We start from the raw sequence: 22645 nt of genomic DNA, 5'->3' as shown, positions 1-22645 counted from the left end.
ACATGGTAACATTCTGCCACACGCAGTATATCACTGCCTCATGAACTAGACTCCCTTTGCAGGTGGGGGGGGGGGGGGAATAACCTTTACAATGGGCAAACCAGAAAGGTATTTCAGGTGTAGTTTTATTTCAGTCATCACCTTCCTTGTCTATATGTTATTACTTCAGGACTTTGCATAGCACTCTTCTGATAAAGGAGACCTGAATCCCACATCACTTATCGAGTTTGAGGGCAGTTTTGTTCTATTGATTCCACGCCCTTTAGAATCTTCCACACTGTTAGGTAAGCAGCCAAAGGAATGCAGAATAAGAATGTTCAAGGCTCACTGCTGTCATAGCAGCAGAAGTATTTGCTTATTATGGTTTCCCTAATTCAGGTATGGTGAACCTTTGGCCCTCCAGATGTTACTGAACCACAACTTCCATCATCCCTGGTCATTGGGGACATATGGGGGTTGTAGTTCAACACCATCTGGAGGGCCAAAGGTTCCCCTCACATGCCCTGATTAATCACAGCATGGTCTCTTCCTGACAGCAGGACCAGACAAGCTCTTGCCCCTTTTACAGCTATTCAGGCCAGAATCACAAAAAAGTATGTTTCTGGTAATTGCTCTATGCACACACAAACCCTACTCCCATTTGTAACTGATGGACTATGTATTTAATTTACTTTATAAAAAAAAAATTACCTGCCCTTCACCAGGCCCTTCACACAGTGGCGACAATTACAATATGTGAATGTAATGAAGCTGCATTCTATTGAGTTAGACTATTGGGAAATCTAGCCCAGCTCTGCCAACTCTGACTAAAAATAACGGCATTTTTTTGAGGTCTGCGCAAATGCACTCTGCTGGACCCTCTGTTATGCTGGTGGGCCATCTCAGGCTCACTTGGGAATGGTCATAGGCGCCATCTATGTGGGGCTGTTGGGGCCCCGGCACCCACAAATTTTCAGTGAAGGGGCTGCCCCCCCAAATTCTACTCAGCAGCACATGCATGCCACGGGGCAGGCGTGTGTGACGTCAGCACACCTCAGGCGCCCTGGTGCACTTGGCAGTGGTGATGCGGCAACACTCAAAGAGGGACCTGGAAGTGGAGCTGCCATTTTAATTTACTATTATGCTCAAAGAGTGCCTAGGGTAGTGACACTCTAGAGCACCTGAAGAGTCTTGAAGACCCAGAAATCCAATGTGGTCTCAGAACAATCTGCATTACTCAAATGCTCTTGTGTCATCCAGAGTATGTCACAAGTAACTATGTCATAGAAATCTATTGTGAAGAAAACAATTAAAAATGTAAACTAGAGAGAGAAAATAAATTTCCACACCCGGTGATCTAGCAAATCAGCGATTACTAGTCAGGGCATGTGTCAGAGGGATTTCTGTAAAACATGCCCTCTGCATCAAAGGAACAGGTTTTACTTCTAGTACTATCTTGTAGCAGTTACCTGCACTGCATTGCAAACCAAATACTGAATGATCAGGCCTGAAATCAAGAGGTGATTAAAGGAGTAGTCACTAGATTTCCATCATTAAATCACTGTTTTCCCTTTTCTGATACATATGTCAATGAACTAAAGTGGCCTCTAAGTGTTGCTGCACTGAATAAAATTAAAATGCAGTGTTTACAGATTTATAGATGTGTATGAGAAGTGCCAGGAAGGGAATAAGGAGGCTAAGCTCACCACAAAATGTCATGTTGGGAGGGGCAGCTACATGATGCTGATAGTTTCCCCAAAAACATTGCTTTAGGGACCATCATAGGTGGCTGGGTATCTTACTTGTATTTGTCATTTTCTAGATACATTTTTGGTGATAATATTTGTTGCACCAGGTTGCTCACAGACCAGAACCCTTTTTACAACAGTTGAGGCATTGCTTGTTCATAATCAGGTGGAAACTGAATGAAAATGGAGGTTCAATGCAGCACTTAATGCTCTTATCCATGATAAAGGTATTTCTGTCATGTTTATTCACAAGTCTTATTTTAGCAAATGTCCTTTCCAGTGCTAACTGGAAGTGTACTGGTAAGCGGGTCCTGCCTGCTTGAGAGTTTCTAGTTGATTTCAATGGGAGGTATCAGTTTTTCTTCCTATTGGTTTCCTTGATCCAACCCCCTCTTTTTATAGTCTATAGTGAAATATCACTGTTTCACTATAGACATAGACCAGCACCATCAGGCTTCTTCCCCTTCAGCTGTTATCTAGGGCAGCCATTCCATCAAACTTCCTCAGTGGGAGAGCTGTGAAGCAGAGTTAATTTCATCCCAGCTCCATCAGGCACTTCCTGCCCATGAACTGTGCAGGCTGGTCACATACCCTCCAAGTGTCCCAATTTTCCCAGGACAGTCCTGGAAATACAGATTACTTGGTCATATATACTACAGTGGTACCTCGGATTAAGAATTTAATTCGTTCTGGAAGTCCGTTCTTAACCTGAAACTGTTCTTAACCTGAGGTACCACTTTAGCTAATGGGGCCTCCCGCTGCCACCGTGCAATTTCTGTTTTCATCCTGAAGCAAAGTTCTTAACCCGAGGTACTATTCCTGGGTTAGCAGAGTCTGTAACCTGAAACATCTGTGACCTGAAGCGTCTGTAACCCGGGGCACCACTGTAATTGTGTATTTACACATGGGGTACATGGGATGTTAAAGGAGGGGTAGTACCTCTGGTGGGAGACACATCTGGGATAATTTGTCCACCTTTGGTCTCCACCCTGCATTCAGCTCTCAGCAGTGGCTCCTAGAAGCTGTCATTGTGCGGCAGTCACCACACCCTGAGAATGGCTTAGATTGGCTGGCTAAACCAAGGGAGGGTAGACAATGGGTCTCAAACCCTGGATAAATTAGGAACTTCCCTTTGCATGCGGCAATCTCCAGCAGATTGAGCAGATGAGACCAATAGTGGGTCCAATGACAAAGACAGTTTCTGCCTGTGCTGCAGAGAGAAGTGAGGGACAGATGGGGTTCATTAACCTGGAAGGGTAGCCCATCTAAGAGAAGGAAAACTCTGATCCTAAACCTCTGCTGCCTTGCGGAATATCTCCAGGAGAAGAAAATGCTAAGGAGTAAACCCTACATAAATTGGAGTGAAGTCCCTAAGACTGTTGGACGGAGCCTTCTACATAAATTGTAGTGGAGTCCCTAAGACTGTTGGATGGTGCCTTATATGTTTTCTTCTGGCAACTTTGGAAAAAGTATTTCTGGGAGTGGCCTAACATGACAGAGGCCGGCCCAGCAGCCCTAGATACTGTTATGCAGAAATAAATTAAGCAACGAATTGAAAATCCAGAGACAGAGATTGGTTAATTATTAAAATGGCGCTCCCAGGCACCTGATGAGCAAATAATAGTAAAAGGGGAAAAAATTAAGAGAAACACTAGAACTCAATCGTGTTCCATAAGCAAACAGATGTTAAGTGTTCCTATTGTCCAAAATATATATTACTTACACAATAGTAATAATTACATTTTGCATCTTGGGAAAACATGGTTGTTAGTCGGGCAACGAGGTGCAGGTGGCAGTTGTTATGCAAAGTATACATTATGGTGTGAAGCCTTTGGCCTACAATTGACTCTGACCAGGAACATTTATGAAGTGTCATGGATGAGGTTTTAAGTGAAAACAGTTCAGGGAACATGGGCATAGCTAGGATTCCAAGGTTGTTGAGCTTTTTTGAGAAATCATGGGTAAATATACCCCTCAAAATAGGACATTATGGGGGGAAGGCTTTGGTTGGGGGGGACAGAACCTCAGTTAATTGAGTACTTTCAATGCTTTTCAATATTTTTTTTGTGGATCGGGGGGGGGGGTAGCTGGTCCCTGCTCTCCCTTGTCAGGGGATGACAGTGGAGGTTGGTTTGTTAGGTTGGGTGGGATGCTGCTCCACCATTGCCCTTATATCCAGTCCAGCTTCCTGGAGTTCTTTTTTATATGCAGTTCTGATTGAAACAGTATGAGGTTATTTCCCCCTGCTGCATTTCCAATTTACTTCCTTCTTCTTCTGTTCACACCAGTGGCGTAGTGTGGGGGGTGCAGGGGGGGTGCAGGGGTTGTCTTCTGGCAACTCCTGCAGCCCAGCTGGTGCCAAATGTATTGCTCTGCTTTCCTTTAAACCACATCAGTGAGGCCAAGATGGGGGTCTTATTGTCTTGGCATCCCAGGACCTCCATTCACACTGCCCAGGTTTGCACCTCGAGGTCACTTTGGTACTGCTAACACAGAGGTTTGATTTCACAGCCGGAGGTGCACTCCATTGTCTCTCGAGACATACGGATGCCAACAAGACTGACACTTATACATACACTTTTTTTAAAGTTCCAGTATAATGCTATAAATGCAGAAGCAAATGAAATTGCATTCTCCTCTTTTAAAGCAGGAAAATCAACACTGTTAATGAGAAAGCGCCTTTAAAGGCTGCCCTAGAACTGCATAGAAAAACAAATGTTCTTATCTCTTGACAAATACAGCCTATTCTGTGGGAAAAGCTGCCTTTCTGAGGGCTTCACTAGGGAAGACTATAGATGTAATGTGCCTTGCAACCTCATCCCTGTGCAGCAGGCTGTGTAAATCATTTTACCAGCATATTCAGTTCCAAACATTATGTCTCCCTTAAGAGCCACAACTGAGTAGCAGTGCTTATGAAAAACAAACCACTGAACATAACACCTTGTACGCTCATATACAATTCATTCCCAAGGAAAACAAGTAGGCTTTTGGTGTGTTGCCATGGTAACCATCCTGTAGAATTTCTGGACCTTTTGCCCTTAATGGTGGTCATGCTATTGCATCAACGTATTACTGCTGCTTTCATATTTTGTGGTTCCTTCTCTCCTCCAGTGTCCTATAAAGGTTGCCACTGAACTGTTATGGTTTACATGAGATTTAAAAAAATGTAAGAAATACTTTCCAAGGTCCACAAAGGTAGGCGAGGGGGTGTGTGTGGCGTTTTCATAGGAGATTGAGGGAAAGGGAATCTGGGCGTCCAGATTCTTAAATGGTGGACCAGGGCCCACAACCGATCCTCATGCCATAACCTACCCAGTGCCTCCTCACACACTCAACCAGCCCTCTGGCCAGGCCATAATTTTGGGTTGAACTGAAGCCTGCACCAGCAACTCCCCACACACTGAGCAAGGGTTGTTGGTGAATTTGGGAGGGGTGAAGGCAGGTGCTTCCTTCCTCTGAAGCGAAAGGGCCATAGGATGTGCTAAAGGAAATAGTGAGTGCGTACAATTGTTAATAATGTAAAGCTGCTATAGGAGGAAAGACAGAGAGATTAATTGACAGTCTGGGTGTGGAGAAATAAGGTACAAATTGAGAGTGAAAAGAAAAAGGGGAAAGAAATTATATTTGAGTAAAAATACTTTTGAAAGGCATAGGGGATACAGAATAAAAAACTCTGTCCAGATAGAGACATTAGATGAGTAAGGTGTCCCTAAAATGAGCATGTCACACTACAATCAGGGCTAATGCCCATTCTTGGCCTGAGGAAAAATTAGTTATGAAACTTTGCCAAAATTAGCAATTTACAAAGAGGGATTAATTATCAACAGAATTTGATGTCCATAACTGCTGCTTATGCCAAACTCCTCCTCTACCCAACACTATTTGGCTCCACCCTTTCCTTGCCATTTTGCCACTTAGTGGGTTCCAATAATTTCCACCCCTCTCAAGTGTGTCCTGGAGGGTAGAAACTTTGAGAACCTCTGCTCTGCTAGATTCTTCTCCAGTTCTACCACCTTTCATGTCAAAGAACCTTGGGTTTTCTAAACGATGGAACAGGAAATAATGACCCATTATTTCCAGGAGGAACGAGAGTGCCATCACCTAAACCCTACGTTCCAAGACCTCTTTTGGACTTCCTCTGAAAGTAGGCATATGCAAACGTGGCATACTGAAACGACTGTAGTTTTGTCCTCTCTGAAACACGCTTTCAGGGTGCTGCCAACTGAGCATCTGTTATCGCCGCAGGTTTATTCTGCAAGCGTGAAAGGAATACACCAGGGGAAAGGATTCTCCTGCAAGCTTGTTGGCTAGTAGTATAAGAATTAACACACTCCCACCATCTGTTGAATGAGTAGCAGATATTTTTTTCTTCCTTAATTTTCTATTTCAAGGTGGTGGAAGTCAGCCATTCAGCTGGCAACCCTGAGTGCTTTTTTACATTTGATTTGGTGAAGGAGCGGGAACCCAACCAGCCTCGATTTCACATTGACTTAATGATCAAATGTTGTTTTGTATATCTCCAAGGTCTGTCAGGAAGAGATGACAATACATATCAAGCTGGGCAAATCAATGTTGTTTTCATGGGCGTGACTAAATGATAGTAGCTTTCAACTCTTTCTCAAATTCTTCAAGGCATGTCCCCTAATGTTCTCTGGCCTGTCCTTCTCAGACTGGTAACACCCGGGTTACAATACTGTAACACACCACTTGTAAAGCTGCCTCTGAAAAGCACCATGGAAGCTTCAACTGGTGCAGAATGCCATCTCTAGACTATTTACTGAAGCTAACTGCTAAGGATACATCACTTCAGTATGAATAGATTTTTCACTGGCTCCCATTTTGCTTGTTTATGGGCTCAATTCAAAGTGCTGTTTTTGCTCTTTATACTCCATGGCAGGGATATCTAAAGGACGGTCTTCTTCCACATGAAGCAGACAGATCTTTTTCTAAGGCCCTTATTTTGGGGGCCCAACCACAGTAGGCATGTGGCTACTGGAGAAAGGGCAACTCCCTTCACAGGCATATCTTCCTGGCACCTTCTTTGTAATCTTTTAAGTGTCAGATGAAGTTTGTCATGTTCTTTGCGCCTTTAATGACTCGTAGTTTCTTCTCACTTCTGTTTATGTTGTCTTTATCTGAGTTTCTAATTACCCTCTCTATTGTTTTATCTGCTGTTTTAGTTAGCTATCTCTTGTTGTTATGTTTATTGCATTTTACTACTTCACATTGTTAGCCGCCTTAAGGCTATTTGGCAAAAGGCCGGATAGAAGTGCTATAAATACGTATGCAAGCAAGCTGTCTACTAAGTACCATAAGCTACATCTATTCATAGCCATTTGCTTTCCTCCACATATCTGTAATTTACACCAGAGCAATTCTATTAACTTGGAAGGGATTAGTGTGGAGTTAAAGATTTGAAAATTACAACTTTTGCAAGAGCTCTGCTACCTTGATGGCTGTGGATATTAAACTGCCTCATAAAAACAGACGGATGTGTGTCTTGTCAGGAAAAGCACCTCATTTCTGACTGCACTAATTAAAAAAAATCTAAAATCTGGTGCATGGATAGGGAATCTGTGGCCCTCCAGATGTTGTGGGACTACAACTCCTATTATCTCGGATCACTGGCCATGCTGGTTTGGGCTGAAGAAAATTTGGACATCTGGAGGGCTGCATGTTCCCCAAAGCTCTCTAGTGACTGGTGCTGACCTTGCCTCATGGAAATCTGGGTTCCAACCTCAGCTCATTCAACAGGGTTTTGTCACTATAAGTTGCCCAATTGTTAGATGAAAATAGCAGCAACCTTGGTTTTGACTTGGTAGTGAAAATGAGTGACACAACAAATACAAGTGAAAAAACGAAAGTCAGGCATTTGAAAGGAATGCACACACACAAAAACAAGTAAATGCAACTCTTTATGAAAGGAAACAAATCATGCTTTAGCTGCCTTCAAACCATTAGTGTAAATGATTAGCAGACCCATGCAAAACTTTTGATTGCTCTTACAGTACTCATCATATAATAATGAATGACATTTTTAACAGTAGGGACAGGTGACTATTATCAGTGACTTTAGTCAGATGATCGGCCTATTGATGGATCAATATTAAGAAACTCCTTAATTTTGTCATATAGGACCAACACCAAGGCACCGCCTGTCCCACGAAGTACATTTGAAAAGGCTCCCCGAAAAAAGGCATTTAATCCTTCCTGGTTGTATATCTTGAAAAAGCAGTCAATGGTTCCTTTGTACTGACGTTCAGCCTCTCCACTCTGTGTTAAAATAATTTTAAACAAAGACAGATGATTGGAAAATGTACATGCTTACTATGTGGCAAGGGACTAATCTGGCATTTGGTATTTTTATAATTTTCAGTCTAGGGTCTGATATATAGTATTAGGCATTTTTGTAATTATAAGTCTAGAAACACCTCTCACTAATTTTATCTCTGTTTCAATATAAGAACCTTAATGAGTAAATGCTTCCCTGATGTAGTTCTCTGCAGCTAAATTTAGCAAGTCTGTGATCTTCTTGTGATGTTTCTTTTAAGCTTCAGAGTTAAACAAGGTCATGTCATTCCTCAGGGTGTTTTGAAGCATGCTGATTCTTGGATAACGTCTGAAGCATATTTTTGGAACATTGTTCTTCACTGCCTTTTCACTGAACTTCACATGGTTCCCCACCCCCATCAACAACATCGACAAGTACCAATCTAGAAGTGTTTAGATTTCCCCAAAGTTGGTAGTATGGTTTTTTTGATAGATGTTTTAAAAAATGTGTTTGCATCAAAATATTTACACCGGAGAATTTTCTTAATCTATTTTTTAAGATAGATGTTTATATTGAGATAGTCAAATAGTATTCCATATAAATCTGTAAGATATAAAAAATTAATTTCTCTTGCTTTCAAATTGGCATACTGTACTTCCTTTTCAAAAGTCTCTAATGTTGAAAAAAAATCCAGAAGGAAGATTACATAAAATTACATAAGTTGTTTCTCTTTTTGTAAATAAAACAGCTGTCAGGCAGACCCATTGCTGAAATACACAGCAGACCTTCAAGAAAGCACATGACAGAGCTTGCGTTCTTTGCACCACAGGGCGACAACAGGACGGTTACTGCCCCCTTACCCCCAACAGGAAAAGAATAAAAATAAATGTATTTCTCTTAACACAGAGACACACACTGCTGCTTTGAAATTAAATCATGAAAAAGCATAATCACCTGGTTTGCTCAGCACATCAACAGGCAAATACATGTTTCTGACTAGCCAGCTGGGCAACCACACAAATCTGTGGTCAAAATGTAGGGTCCACACACCCAGGTAAATGCTTCCCCTCCCCACCTGAGAGAGTCCTGGTGATAGCACTTGTTATATGTGATATGCTATGTTGTGCAATTAGCTGATTGATAAAAATGGCTGCAGGAGCCTCTGCAAATGCAAATTGAAGGATGTCAGTGGGGGACAGGAGAAGAGTGTAGCTTTGAAATTTTTTAATATTTACCCTCCTAGAATTCCCCCCAGGACTCTACCCTTCTAGATAGGCCTCCTGTGCTTAGACACAAGCAAGTATATGTTGTTTACCTGCATCATCATGCGTCTTCTGACAGTGTCAAAGGGGTATGACAGTATGCCAGAAAATACAGTCACAGCTTGAGCTATTGCAAAAGATACGACAAATGGTGTTTCTTTTGGATTTGGCAACATTCCCTAAGAAGAGAAAAGAGAAATAAGAATTCACTGGGGTATCTTGAGAATCTAAATGGAAAAACAGATGCTGTCAAATCATTATATTGCTTCAGAATTTCCTAAGTGCATTGTATTTTGAATGGATTATTTTACATGGTCAGTGTAGTTGGAACCATATTCTTTTCTCCTTTTGCTTTACACTTTACACATGGCAAACAGGCCAAATGATTTTTTTGGGGGAGGGGGCAAATAACATATATTAAGATTGCAACTTAAGCACATTTAACTTGTGTGATTGCAGCTTTACACGCTTCGCAGCTGATATCACACAAATTAAAGACACACAAGACAGAGCTTTTAGGCTTACTGGGCTTTGGGAAAGTCTCAAGCGGGCTCTGGGAGGCTCCTGCAAGATCTCTCGCAGTCCGAACGAGACTGTCCAGAAGCCTGGTTAGCATCCCTTAGAGCTTAAAAGCCGTTTCTGTAGCAGGAAATCACAAGAGATTTACTTCTAAATAAAAATGCACAGGATTCATCTGTGAGGCACATTAATTAACTAAATAGTATAAACGTTTTATCTATACATATGAGCATCCCCATGTCCAATGAATACACTGAGATCTTGATTGCAAGGGCTGCCCAATTTAACAGTCAACTTGCTTTCTCATTTTAAATCAACAGGGCAGCCATTGTGAGCAAAGGAGCATCATATTGCATCAGACCTTTGGGCTTCAGGAACCAATTAGCAAATTGGGACGAATAAATGTGTAGAAATAATTAGCTTTAAAACAAGTGTTATCATCAACCATTAGGTAACCACAGAGCTCCTCCGGATCATGTAGTAGATTTATTAAATTTATAAAATAATAACCAACTAAAGGAATACAAACCAAATTGGGCATGTCTTTTTATTTTTAAGTCTTAGCTCTCTGTTTCTGCAATAGGATTAATAATATCTTAGCTGATAGGATAAATACTGTAAAATGCATCCATAATAAAGGTGACAAATAATCCTTTTTTTTTTAATGGGAAAGGGTGACTTTGATCAGAAAACTTACTTTTATGGTGTCATAACATCCAAAATAGGATGCCCGATATACAATGATCCCCTGTACTGAAACACCAAATCCTTGATATAGGCCGGTAATGCCATCTTTTTTTGCAATTTTACCAATACAGTCAGCAAGGCCTTTGAACTGTCGCTCTTCCATACCTAAAATGAAAGACAAAATAACAAAACTAGGGGAGCACTTTAGCTCTAAGAATTCCCCACAATGAACAGGGGAACTATTACTATTAATTCATTTTTTTATCCTGTCCTTCTTCCCAAAGGAGCCCAGGGAGCCATATAAGGAGCCATACAACTGGTAAAATATCATGAAAAACATTTTTCAAAACAAATGCAACAATTTTCAGCTGCTGAAAACCTACTACCCATCACATACTAAACTGTTGGGTTGAACCCCCCCCCCCCGCTACATCAAAATGATAGTAATGGAGGGAACAAATGCATATTTCTAGGAAGGGAGCTCCCTAAACTGGGGCACCACCACAAAGAAGGCAGAAACACAAACTGCCAGTCTCAGCACACAACCCTTAAAATATGAAGATGAAGCTCTTACCTTTTCCAATGTCAGCACCTAATCGGGTCCGTGCAAAGTCTAATGGATATACCACACACAATGAAGTTGCTCCAGCTGCTCCACCAGAAGCCAGATTTGAAACAAACCACCTCCCGAACTGAAAAGGAAAAACTGCTGAGTTCAAAAACAGGGTTTGTAACAATCCTCCATTTTTAATTTTTTTATACAAATACCTGAAGCAAAGGTGCGATGACACAAGCCTGAAATTACTGGGGTTTTTTGCATTCCCAATGGTGAATAAATCTTGAATAAATCAACAGTGCTCTATGGAACTTAGATTTAACGGCAACATTTTAGTTGAGGGAATTCAAGATGGAGTTTCCTCTTGCAAATTCCCATGAGAAAATCCACAACTTGCGTTGCAAAGGGCGCACCAAACTCAAGACTTGGTGGTGAAACTTGGCTTGTGTGTAAAACAAATTTTAGACAACCTGAGGCTCTTTCACAAAATCCATCCCAACACAAATTGTGCCATGAGAATTGAGTAACAAAGGAACTTCAAAGGGAGACAGAAAGATGAAACCAGTGAATTACTGGTATAATTCATCAAGAGGTTCAGTGTAGTCTCAAACCTGTAGTTTGAAGCAGGACAAAGTTGTTGTTTTTTAATTATTACACTCATGATAATTGGTTTACCAACGCCAGGATGTCTGTGTTACCCTCAGCCGTTGTATGAATGACCAGATTAAATTATGCAATTATCACTGTCACTGTACTTACTGCATTTCATTTACCTGTGACCACATTGTTTACCTTCTCCCCTTCCCCTTGTGTGTGTGTATCTATTTATACATACATACGTAACTCAGGATAACACTTCATTCATCTGATGAAGTAGACTGTGGTCCATAAAGGCTTCTGCCATAATAGAATATTTAGTATTTATGGTGCCACAAGTTATTTTTGAATAACTAGGTTAAGGCTGTGATTTGAAGTAGAAGATTTTTTTGGTTTCTTTACATTTTGAGGGAAGGTTGAGTGGTAGTCAACTGAGTTTTATCAGAGTAGACCTATTAAAATTAATGGGCCTAATTTAAACGGGTCTACCCTTAACTTAGTTATATATGACCCAGAATCTTTTGGTACTGGCATTTACAACTTTACAGTTTCAATGGGAGTTATTACACACAACTAACTTAAGCTAGATGGGAACTTCAATATTCAAGACACACATTGTTGAAACTATTTATTTGAAAATATAACAGTATGATAATATAAAAAATCAAAAAGACTTTTACCCTTTGGAGCATTTATATCACAAAGTATGTCAAGATGTATTTCATGTTCTTTCAGAGCAAGAGGTTTAAAATTGAAATGGCTTACATATGAATACTGACAGAAAATAAGTATGCAATACAAGGTATTAAATCCAAATGCAGAGTATTTGTAAATGGATGGTCATTAAGCATGAAATAGTACCAGGTGCTTTAGAAAGTATGATTCTGGCAATGCAGAAGGCACTGGGAGGAAAGAAAAGGAATCAGCTTGTTAGAAAAAAATCCCTTTAAAAATCCCATGACAGTATCAAACAAAGGTTACATAGCAATAAAAGATCTCCCCAAAATACATATATAGTATATTATATGGCCTTCATGGATCACTGCCTTGCCGTGGCGAAGGGGCTTGAATAACTCAGAGAAGCTATGAGCTATGCCGTGCAGGGCCACCCAAGATGGACAGGTCATAGTGGAGAGTTTTGACCAAACATGATCCACCTGGAGCAGGAACCGGCAAGCCACTCCAGTATCCCTGCCAAGAAAACTCCATGGACAAAGGCAAAAGGCATATGAAGACAGAAGTGCCTGGTGTGCTCTGGTTCATGGGGTCACGAAGAGTCGGACACGACTAAACGACTAAACAACAACAACAACAACAACAACATATGGCCTATAACAGCCTTTTTGTGTTACTGAGGTGATTGTATGTTGTTTGATCCCCCTTCTCAAACTGTGGAACGTTAGGGCTGATTCACAATGACCGCTCTCCACATCAAATGGAGGGTGCCCTTAGCATGCCTGCATGAATTCCCCTCGATCCTACGTGACTCCTGGCAGAGCACGCCTGGACCGCCTTTCCAAGTCGCAAACCTTGAGGTTCCTACCAAACCTCAGTTTAAAGTATCTATCACAAGTGGGGAGGCGTAGCCAGGGAAGTGGATCAAGTAGGGTTGGGTCCCCTCTTTAAGCTGATTCACAAAATCCCCATCACTTGGGATCAATTCACACATTTATTTTGCTCCATAAGAAATACTCCCATGCACATGGGAACGATATGAATCAGAAACAGACAGCGGTAATTTCCACAGCTGCAACAGCGCCTAAAAATGATGTGTAAAGTACAATGTCACCTCACACTTTACTTTGATGTTGAAATTGCAGCCTCACACATTACTGTGCATGAGTGGGGTTTTTTTTTTTGGGGGGGGGGAGATAGCAGCCCAAACAAATATCTAAACTAGTCCTGTTGCTGAATGTGTGAACTGTCTCCACTGATTTTTCTTTTTTTAAAAAAAATATATACTTATAGAGCTTGATTTGCAATGGCACTTTCACATGCACAAATTTTCATGTTATGCTGCAGTCACAGAGTGATGAACAACAGTGACGTGTAAACCTGCCCTTAAAGACTGCCTTTTCAGTATTCCTTTCGAAGGAGGCAGCTCTGCACCCTGATGGTGTCCTTTGAAAATACATGCATCTACCTTTACAGATGAAAAACGCAGAGCTGGGGAACAGTCAGTATCATCAGTGCTATTAACAGAAAACCATTTCCAAACTGCTGATTTACGCCTCTGCATACCATGCGACTGGTCAAGTCAAACAGGTTTGGAGAGCTCCAGGAATCAGTGAGAGGATTGCTTGCTCCACTTAGTAAGAGCAATTGCTTTTTTCATTTTGGCTTAAAGTACCAGCTGGACTTTTTTTTTTTAAAGGCCTAATTCAGATAAAGAATGTCTTTGTAAATAGCATGATACTGAGCTTCAAGTAGAAACATCCTATACTAATAAGCTCATTCTTCAGAGTACAGACTTGCATTGCTCAAATAGCACCATTCACAAACAAGAGGAGGTATCAGCAGGCTTCAGTGACCTCCAAGGTTTGCAGAAGTACAAAAACAAAAATCACAGTAAAAACTCTTAAGATGTAGCCCCAAAATATCCCAATGAGAACTGAGCATGCACAGTAACTTTGGGGCACTGGCCTACTTGTAGGGAGGAGAGCAGGAATGAAGTATCCTGGAAAACAGTTGGCAGTAACCCTGAACATCTTATTGCAAGTTCCATTTGTCAAAAATGATGGGCATTAATATTGTTCACGCAATTACTCATATTCATTAGCTTTTTTTTCTTAAATACAAATCCCAATGCCTCTTTTATACACCACCTATTGAAATGTACTGTGTACTATTAATAATTCAAAAGGATATTCCAATTTCTTCATGTTTGGACCAAGCAAAATGGTTTTGGACACATCAGCAATAAACAAAATGTTAGACCACATTTACCTGTTTATCTTTATCCACTCCAGCCATGAAAATCTGCTTGTATTTGTCCTTAAAAGCAAAGTTTAGGGCTTGAGTTGGGAAGTACCGGATAACATTGGCAAGATTGCCACGCCAGAAGCTGGCAAATCCTACAGACAGAAGATTAAAAAATGTACAGTTGACATGATCTTAAACAGTTTCTGTTGCATAACTACATGTTTATGTGTACTGAACTTGGAGCTATTCATATGCTTGAAATGGTACTTGTGGAATAGGTGAAACCATAAAGAGTTCAATGTGCAGTGATCATCCAATTCTTTCACCTCAAATCTAGCTCCCCTATAATTAGGTACAGCTGTCTCAGTACTGATTTTTTAAAAAGCAGAGAGAGATGCAAACCCTGGAAAAAACGGAAGCTCAGATTGATAGCAGCAAGCTGGATGCTATTAATCCTTTAAAGAACCAGAGTTAGCAAATAAACAGCAGGAAATAGAAAGCACACTGTGATGGTAAGGTAAAGGAAAAGGTAAAGGGAGCCCTGACCATTAGGTCCAGTCGTGGCCGACTCTGGGGTTGCGGCGCTCATCTCACTTTATTGGCCGAGGGAGCTTCCGGGCCAGCATGACTAAGCCACTTCTGCTGAACCAGAGCAGCGAACGGAAACGCCAATTACCTTCCCGCTGGAGTGGTACCTATTTATCTACTTGCACTTTGATGTGCTTTTGAACTGCTAGGTTGGCAGGAGCAGGGACCGAGCAATGGGAGCTCGGTTGCGGGGATTCGAACTGCCGGCATTCTGATCGGCAAGTCCTAGGCTCTGTGGTTTAACCCACAGCGCCACCCACGTGATGGTAAAGCATGCTAAATCTGTGTGTTTGATCACCAACCTAGTCTTAGTAAGATAGTACTGTACTGTACAGCTGTTTTTTAGGCTATGTTTTCACCACCAGAGGGGGTGCAAAACCTATTTTAATAAGGAGTGGTGGACTTGGTTTTGCAGTACATTGGAGGAATACATGCACAAATTGTAAATAACCAGAATTAGCCAAACGATAATTATTTTAGACATTCTGACCACTGTGCTGTTCAGGCTCAGGTGACCTTACTAAGACTCAGGTGATGCAGTGTGTTAGTGCCTTAATAAGTGAAACTAGATCAACAAAAGGAATTATTTTGGAGGAAGAGTTTTGCTGAGAGCTGGGGAAAGTGAAGGCAAAACTAGGCTTTGAGGAAGACCTGAATAGGCAAAAGAAAGGGAGATAGGCAGACCTGGATTAAACTACATATGTATTTCAAGAGGAAATACCAGATAAAAAGAGCGGCATATGAGAACAGGAAAAGTCGAACAAAGGGACAAATGGAAATGTTGAGGACCCCAGAAGCCAAGGTCTCACTGCAGGAATGTAAAGAGAGCTGAAAAGGAGCACGAAGCCAAACAATACGAAAGCTTGTGGGCACCAGTTAACTGGAAGGGAGAAGGAGGGAGGAAGAATTATTGGAAAGATCTGAGAATCTTGGTTAGGTCAAAGAGGGCAATTTTACAGGATGAGTTTAGATCAGTGGAAAATGAGTTTAACATGCAAGTAAGATCTGTTCAAGACAAAAAGTTGTCAAAGGATGGAAAAGTGTTGCATCTGCAGGCACCAAGGTAAATAATGGCAATCAGTAATGGGCACTCTATGTATTCTGATGGAAAACAAGGCTTCTGTAAACATTCAGTACGATGAAAGATCTTTACTGTTGTGACCACTGCAATTCAGTGCAAGTTGTAAGGAGAGGGCTTACACTGCAGGACCAAATATTTAAATTTAAAGTGATAAGGAAAGTATTGCTTCAAATATCAGTGGCTATCAAGACAGGAGTGCAAAAGATTGTTATGAAAAAAGTTAAAACTAATGTTTTTGCTAATAAGAGCAAGCAGGGCATATTTCCTGTTTTATTCAGTAGCTTGGCAGACCATAAATGAAGGGCATACTTTCAACATTTGATGAAGAATAGTAGATAATTATGTTCATTTTTGTGTTCATATTTTATTAAAGTTATGTAACTGAATGACATGGAAAATAAAAGTCTGAGCAGTTGGTAATCCATATTTCATTCAACTTATAGAACAAATTTTAGCTTGCGCCCAACATTTAATATGACAACCTTCAATCTGTAGTGTTTAAACGAAGACAACGAAGGCATTCATTTTCAGAAGAACATCTTCTATCATGTAAAATAACTCTAAAACGGGAACCAAATGTTTCAAGTTAAATGCACAAAGGTATCACAGTTTGAGAGTCATCAAGCCATGGTAAGAACTGCCAATTGTTTTGAAATATCTTCAAGATACATATTCCTTTACTAGGTCCAAAAGCTCACTTCACATTTAGGGATAACACATTTGTATTGTCCTATTTCACCTTACTACCCAAACACTAGCAGTCTAGTTCTACACAGGTTGGTCTGGTATGTCCTGCGGAGTTCAGTAAAACATTTCTTAATAAAAGTGGTTTAGAACTGCAGCTAAAATGTTCAGAATCTTTGTTTCATGATGTGGGCTCCAAATAAGCCAGGCTAAATATTTTGCTGGTAAAACAGACACTGAAGGCATGCTAAACTACAGATTTAGTGCACATTAACACCATATACACACAGCAAGGAAACAGTTCCCATGCCTATTGAATTAAAGGTATATGGAGGTACTTGGAACTAGTTGTTTAGTGGATTTGTAGTTTTAGATTTGCTGCTTTCCTAATCAAATCAGCACTGTAGTGGGGATCCATAAACACAAAGAACTGCTTACACTGACAATTATAATTTAAAAGTATGAACATTCGTACAAAACACCCTTAGAATTCACCATAAATAGAGTAGCTGCACAAAAATACACGGCACAGGTCAGTGTACAATGTTATAATAATTATTTGGAGAAAGATAACCACCTATGAGATCTTTAGCTATTATTCCAGGAAGTCAAATTATCCCATGCAATGGCCTGGGAGTAAGTCCCACTGAACTCAGTGGGGCTTAGCTCCAAGCAGACGTATCTAGAATCAGGCTGCACGTGTGGTGCAGTGGGAGTCTTGTATTTCTGTTGGTTAGAGAAGTAGGAGTATATATTACAGAAGAAATCCTCGCTTGCTGGGTGAATATATTCCCTGTTAGCTGAAATGTGAGCATGTTGTATTAATTTTGCATGTGTAAATAGGTCAGTATGAATTAGGGAAACCTGGCGCGGTGGAAGCAGCCAGGAAGGTGATGGGAGTTGTACAATGAGCGGGAAAGGACATAAAAATGATATTATGCACTATGTACTCTGGAGTGTGCAACTGTTTGGTCGGAATGAAAGCAATATAGGAATATGGAAGTTAGGCCTCATTTGAAGCACACAGCCATTAAGGAAAGATTGGAAACATGTAAAAGCTGGAATATTGCTTTGGAGAAAACACACACACACACACTCTATTCAGAGTATTAGTAATAAGTGTTTGTTTTGTGCTAGGTATTCAGAGAACTTAATAGCACATTTCCCCACAATCTTTTACAACCACCTCAAAAAGGTAGGCCAGAATTATTAGCCTCTTATTGCAGCTGGTGAGGGGGGTTGGCACAACAGAATTGCCACTTATTTTGTTCACAGTTGAGGCACAATTTAAACAAGGGGCAAACGTTTGTGGCTCTCACACCCCGCCAACCCTTCGAGGAGGGCTTATTCTTTGGGGAAGACGTACCTTGCTCCCGAGGGATGCGCACAAAACAGTCTACCATGCCTTTGTACTGCTGGTCAGCCCGGATCTGCTTGGACGAGGCCTGGACCTGCAGCAGCAGTTTCACGCGCTCAATGGGCGCTACTGCCGTCTTGGAGATAGCTGCCGCCACCCCACCTATCATGAGGTCTTTCCCGAAAGAGACAGGGTCGAAAAACTGCTGCCCCTCTGCGGCCAGCATGTTGTCGACTGGGTGGGCACAGGGGTTTGGGTGGAAATGGAAGCCCCAAGTGGCATCCCCCAGCACCAGGCAACACTTCTAACTGCCACTGCTCAGGAAGAGCCAATGGAGTCCCCCTCCCCCAACCGGATCAGAAGCATGCATTCTCAAGCCACATGACCCGGCAGCGCCCAATCACGAGAGCCTCTCTTCCTGGGCATCCCTTCTCCAAGAAGATTCTGGGCCTCCTGGAGATGGAGGTTAGCAAGGGCCTAGCATTATGAGCAAGGAATAGGAACTTCTGCTAGCAAGGGCCTAGGAACCAGCAAAGCAAGCACCAGGAGAGGGACATTGCCTGAATCACAACGATGGGCTCCTCTGAACGCAGTTTCTCCAACCAAAGGTTAACAGGTGTTCAAGCTCTGTCTGCCGAGCAAAAAAACAAAAGTTTGGCTGGCAAGATAGCCCCCGAGGGCTCGTGGAATTCATTTTAGGACTAAAATATTTCAGACTGGCTTTTAAAGGCAGCAGCACCGTTAATCTAGGGCCTGACTCAATCAATCCCCACTAATAATAATAATAATAATAATAATAATAATAATAATAATTTATTTATACCCTGCCCACCTGGCTGGGCTTCCCCAGCCACTCTGGGCGGCTTCCAAAAAAATATTAAAATATTATAATACATCAAACATTAAAAGCTTCCCTAAACAGGGCTGCCTTTCTTGTTGCATTTCTTAGAAGAGACATTCAGCAGTGTTGTGGGTTCTGGAGTTATGCAACAACAATTTATTGTCCAAAATTTAGTGGTACAAAAGTTAAGAGGCCACAGTGTCCTTATTTTTATTAGCCTGGCGTGCTCTGGTCCATGGGGTCACGAAGAGTCGGACACGACTAAACGACTAAACAACAACAATGATGGGAATGATAATCCAGTATGTTTTAAAGGGCCACAGGTTCCCCATCTCTGGCCTAGGAGATATTTCTACAGTAAGAGAAGTGATATTTCCAGTGAAGTTATGCAATAATGAGTAAACATTAAGAATGAATGCAGTAACTGGGAATCTTGTGTGAATGGTGCAAGATTCTTCTGCCAGCCCCATAAGATCAGCCCACAGTTAAGTAGATGCCCTTAACCCTCCGCAGAGGCTTTTGTGCATATAGGGAGCTTATGGGGAAGTGGAAATGCTGGTTGTGTGACCTGCCTGCTGCTTGTGAAATGTTGTATACAGTCCCATGAGAGAATATAAAAATACATGGGACACGTTCTGCAAATATGTCTTTATTGTAAAAAAATAAAATAAAAAAGTTTATACAAAGTTTTTGAAAACAAAATGGTTATTTCCTTCTGATGTATGCCGCAGAGCATATGCAATAAGGGCAATTTTACTTTATAACAAGTAATGTTTAATCATTCACATAATTATACATAACATCATTTACTGTATAAAATATTATAGCCCTTTAATGTAAGGTAGTCTTTTTCCTCTCAACCCTTCCCCCCCGCCCCCTGTGTAAAATAAAAATCAGAAAACGTTCAGGGTTTTTTTCCACCCCCACTGATCTTTAATACATTCCATAGCATGTTTAGAATTCTGTACCCTATGTAATATATTAAACATTACACTCCCTTAGTTGAAGTACAGAAGTGTGTGTGTGAAACAGTTCTATACGGCTGTTCATTTTCACAAAGTGCCCCACAGATCGCTGCCCCTGCCCAACTGCATTTTTAACCAGAGGAAAGTATAACATGTTTTGAGCTTTTAAACCTTGCAAGAAAGAAACTCAGCTCTGAGAATACAGATCTACATATGGTTCACATGTACAGACCCTTCTTGATCACAGTGCTTATGTGCAAAATTTGTTGCAAGGCAGTAAAGAGAAAATCACCACTTGCTTAGTTTTTTTTAAAACAAGTAATTTGAAAAGTCAGTCAACTCAGAATACTGTTGATGACATCCATGTATTATTAAAAACATTTGAAAAGTTATTCATCGAGTTTATTCTAGAGGAAGACTTCAAAGAGCATCCAGGACAAAACCATAATTTAATTCTTATTTGTGTGCCTTAAGTGTGTTGGAAGGTTTATGATGTATAGCTAAACAAATTTACAGAGCTAAGCCAAAAGATAGCTTAAAAGCCAGTTCAACAGCAACCTCTGTAACTGAGTCATGAAAACAGACATAAAACTCCCGAGGCTTGGGATCTATGAAGAGTCTCCTGTAAAAAAAACACAAAAAACCTTTGTGTCAGAACAAGATCTTTAGGCTATTCTAAAAACAGTCCATGCTTTTGTAAGGGTTTAATAAAGAACTAAAAATGGAATAACTATACAGCAGTACGTGCTGAGCTTTCAAAATGTTCTTTGCTAGGTATATTTATGCACACTGAATTGATCCTCTGCTACGTTTTCATCCTTTGTGGTACAAAAGTTAAAAATAGATAGCTGCATTAGGGAAGTGACTTAAGACCACCCATGTAAAAGATGCTGAATTACAAACTTTGGAAAACAGAAGTTTTGAGGATTTGGGCAGTCCATAAAACAGAAAAAAGGGTATTATTGCTCACTCACCCCACAACCCAGTACATTATAGTTGGTGGAGGTTTCTTTTGGTCCGTCCAGTTGTCAGGAGAACATTCAAACAACACCCCATGTTCTTTCACTTGATGTAGGCCAGAATTTGCTTTTCTGCGGTCTGAACTTCTATTACCTGCAGTCTTTTTAGTCTGTAATGAAAAACAAGAAAGTAAATGGGCAATGAAATTTGAATTAGCATTATGAGCAAGGAATAGGAACCTTGCTTTCACTGTCTGTTATAAAACATAGATCAAATATTTCCTGAAATGTTATGACTAAGGACGTTTTTACATCTTTTGATAAATAGCTGTCCACACTGGCTAAAGTCACACATCAAATTCCACCATAGTTTGTTTTTAACTAAGGGTTAATGTGACCATACAATGTACTTGGTGCACACTCCTGAAAAGTGCTAATGTTGCAATGTCAGGAAACAAACCAGAATCTGGCTTTTTGTGCTGTCTGAACGTGGGCTCATTGTTCGTTTCTCTCCAAACAAACTATAAGCAGTAAGACAAGAACAAACCTTGGTTACTGCTCATGGATTTTTTGAAGAGAGCAACCACACTCAGCACTATTTTTCTATAAAAAGAGGTGCCAGAACCCACCATTACCACTTCCCTGTTCTCTTATAATGGCAATGGCACCTACTTGAGAAGTGCCAGAACTGAGCTCTGGCAAGTTCTGGCTGAAAAAAAGCCCGGCCATGCTGGACTCAGACATTACAAAAATCCAAATTCTGGCTTGTTTCCTGGCAGTGCAGTACATTTCAGCAGCATGCATCAAGTATAATGTGTCTTCACATTAAATCATAGTTTGTTTTAAACTATGGTTTAATGTGATGTAAGAACCAAGAAATAGCTGTTTACTCAGCTACAGCTAGAATTGAAAAGAAATTTTCAGACTCGGGAGATATAACATTACTCTGATTTCTCTTCGAAGTTGAATGTTTGCTTCCAAAGACATAAAAAAATAAAACTAGGCATGGTGCCACAGCTAAGGAGATATATATACTGAAGAAAATGATCATTAAATATACTTCTCAGCTGGATTTTCTTACTAAAGTTAGCAGTTGAAAGAATTTACTTAAATCACATTTTATCCACTTTGTTCGACCCTCAGCTTATACCAAAAAAGGTTTTATCTGTGTTACATTAAAACATTATGTAAGCACATGTCTATTTTTGACATAATCACATGCATCATATTTGAGATTAAAAATACATATAGTAAAACAGATTTAATTTTCATACATAGTACTGACCATTGTGCTAAAGCAGTCCTGATTAAAGAAAGCTGTCAAAGCAGCAGCCTGGTTCAGGTGTAACATCAGACCACAATAACCAAATCCTCTCTTGATTTCATGAATGGTAGAATCAATCTTTCCAGGGAGCTTAAATTCTGTGTCTCCACCTAACACAAATACCATAGTTTTTTGATACAAGGACATGCCATAGCACGCTCCAGACTTAGTGCTCCCCTCTCTTCCTTCCATATTCTCCTTGTACTTATGAACTGTAGAAAGGTGTGTGTAAGCCCAATACTTGCTACAGCTCATTATTGTAACAAGAAACCATGGTTTGTTGTCATATCTGAACGAGACAGAGT

The 22645-nt window shown here is 40.6% G+C and overlaps 2 protein-coding genes and 1 long non-coding RNA gene across 5 annotated transcripts in view; 1 reads left to right on the top strand and 2 right to left on the bottom strand.

The window, feature by feature from the left end:
• The first annotated feature begins 74 nt into the window (after nucleotides 1-74).
• On the top strand, nucleotides 75-8905 carry LOC310685449. The gene is made up of 2 exons (XR_014515273.1): nucleotides 75-284; nucleotides 8747-8905. It is a non-coding gene; the product is annotated as an uncharacterized lncRNA (long non-coding RNA).
• Nucleotides 7630-18604, bottom strand: SLC25A31 (solute carrier family 25 member 31). Its single transcript, XM_083457545.1, has 6 exons — nucleotides 18261-18604; nucleotides 14566-14693; nucleotides 11041-11158; nucleotides 10477-10631; nucleotides 9314-9439; nucleotides 7630-8000 (listed from the first exon to the last, which is right to left on the bottom strand). Exons 1-6 carry the CDS (start codon nucleotides 18475-18477, stop codon nucleotides 7800-7802), a joined length of 945 nt encoding a protein of 314 aa, XP_083313671.1. The 5' UTR covers nucleotides 18478-18604; the 3' UTR covers nucleotides 7630-7799.
• A 1121-nt stretch (nucleotides 18605-19725) lies between these two features.
• Nucleotides 19726-22645, bottom strand: part of INTU (inturned planar cell polarity protein) — a 30306-nt gene continuing 27386 nt past the window's right edge. For 2 of the 3 annotated variants that reach the window (XM_083398034.1, XM_083398033.1), the window contains exons 15-16: nucleotides 21032-21186; nucleotides 19726-20679 (exon numbers count right to left, since the gene is read on the bottom strand). In XM_083398034.1, coding sequence (XP_083254160.1) covers nucleotides 20568-20679; nucleotides 21032-21186 — 267 coding nt within the window. In that variant the 3' untranslated portion in view covers nucleotides 19726-20567. Of the gene's footprint in view, nucleotides 20680-21031; nucleotides 21187-22645 lie in introns of those variants that run through there. The other variant, XR_014501781.1, reaches the window with a different exon arrangement.

The sequence above is a fragment of the Podarcis tiliguerta genome (genome assembly GCF_965153285.1).
Source record: "Podarcis tiliguerta genome assembly, chromosome: 9".
NCBI lineage: Eukaryota > Metazoa > Chordata > Lepidosauria > Squamata > Lacertidae > Podarcis > Podarcis tiliguerta.
The sequence above is the reverse complement of the archived record's forward strand: the minus strand, read 5'-3'. Positions and strand labels throughout refer to the sequence as shown.

Coding starts and splice junctions, on each gene's coding strand:
- SLC25A31 (XM_083457545.1), bottom strand. CDS start 18,477: ATGCTGGCCGCAGAGGGGCAGCAGTTTTTCGACCCTGTCTCTTTCGGG. Junction 9,440..10,476: donor GATGTTATGACACCATAAAA/GTAAGTTTTCTG, acceptor TTCTCTTCTTAG/GGAATGTTGCCAAATCCAAA. Junction 8,001..9,313: donor GAAGACGCATGATGATGCAG/GTAAACAACATA, acceptor ATTTTAACACAG/AGTGGAGAGGCTGAACGTCA.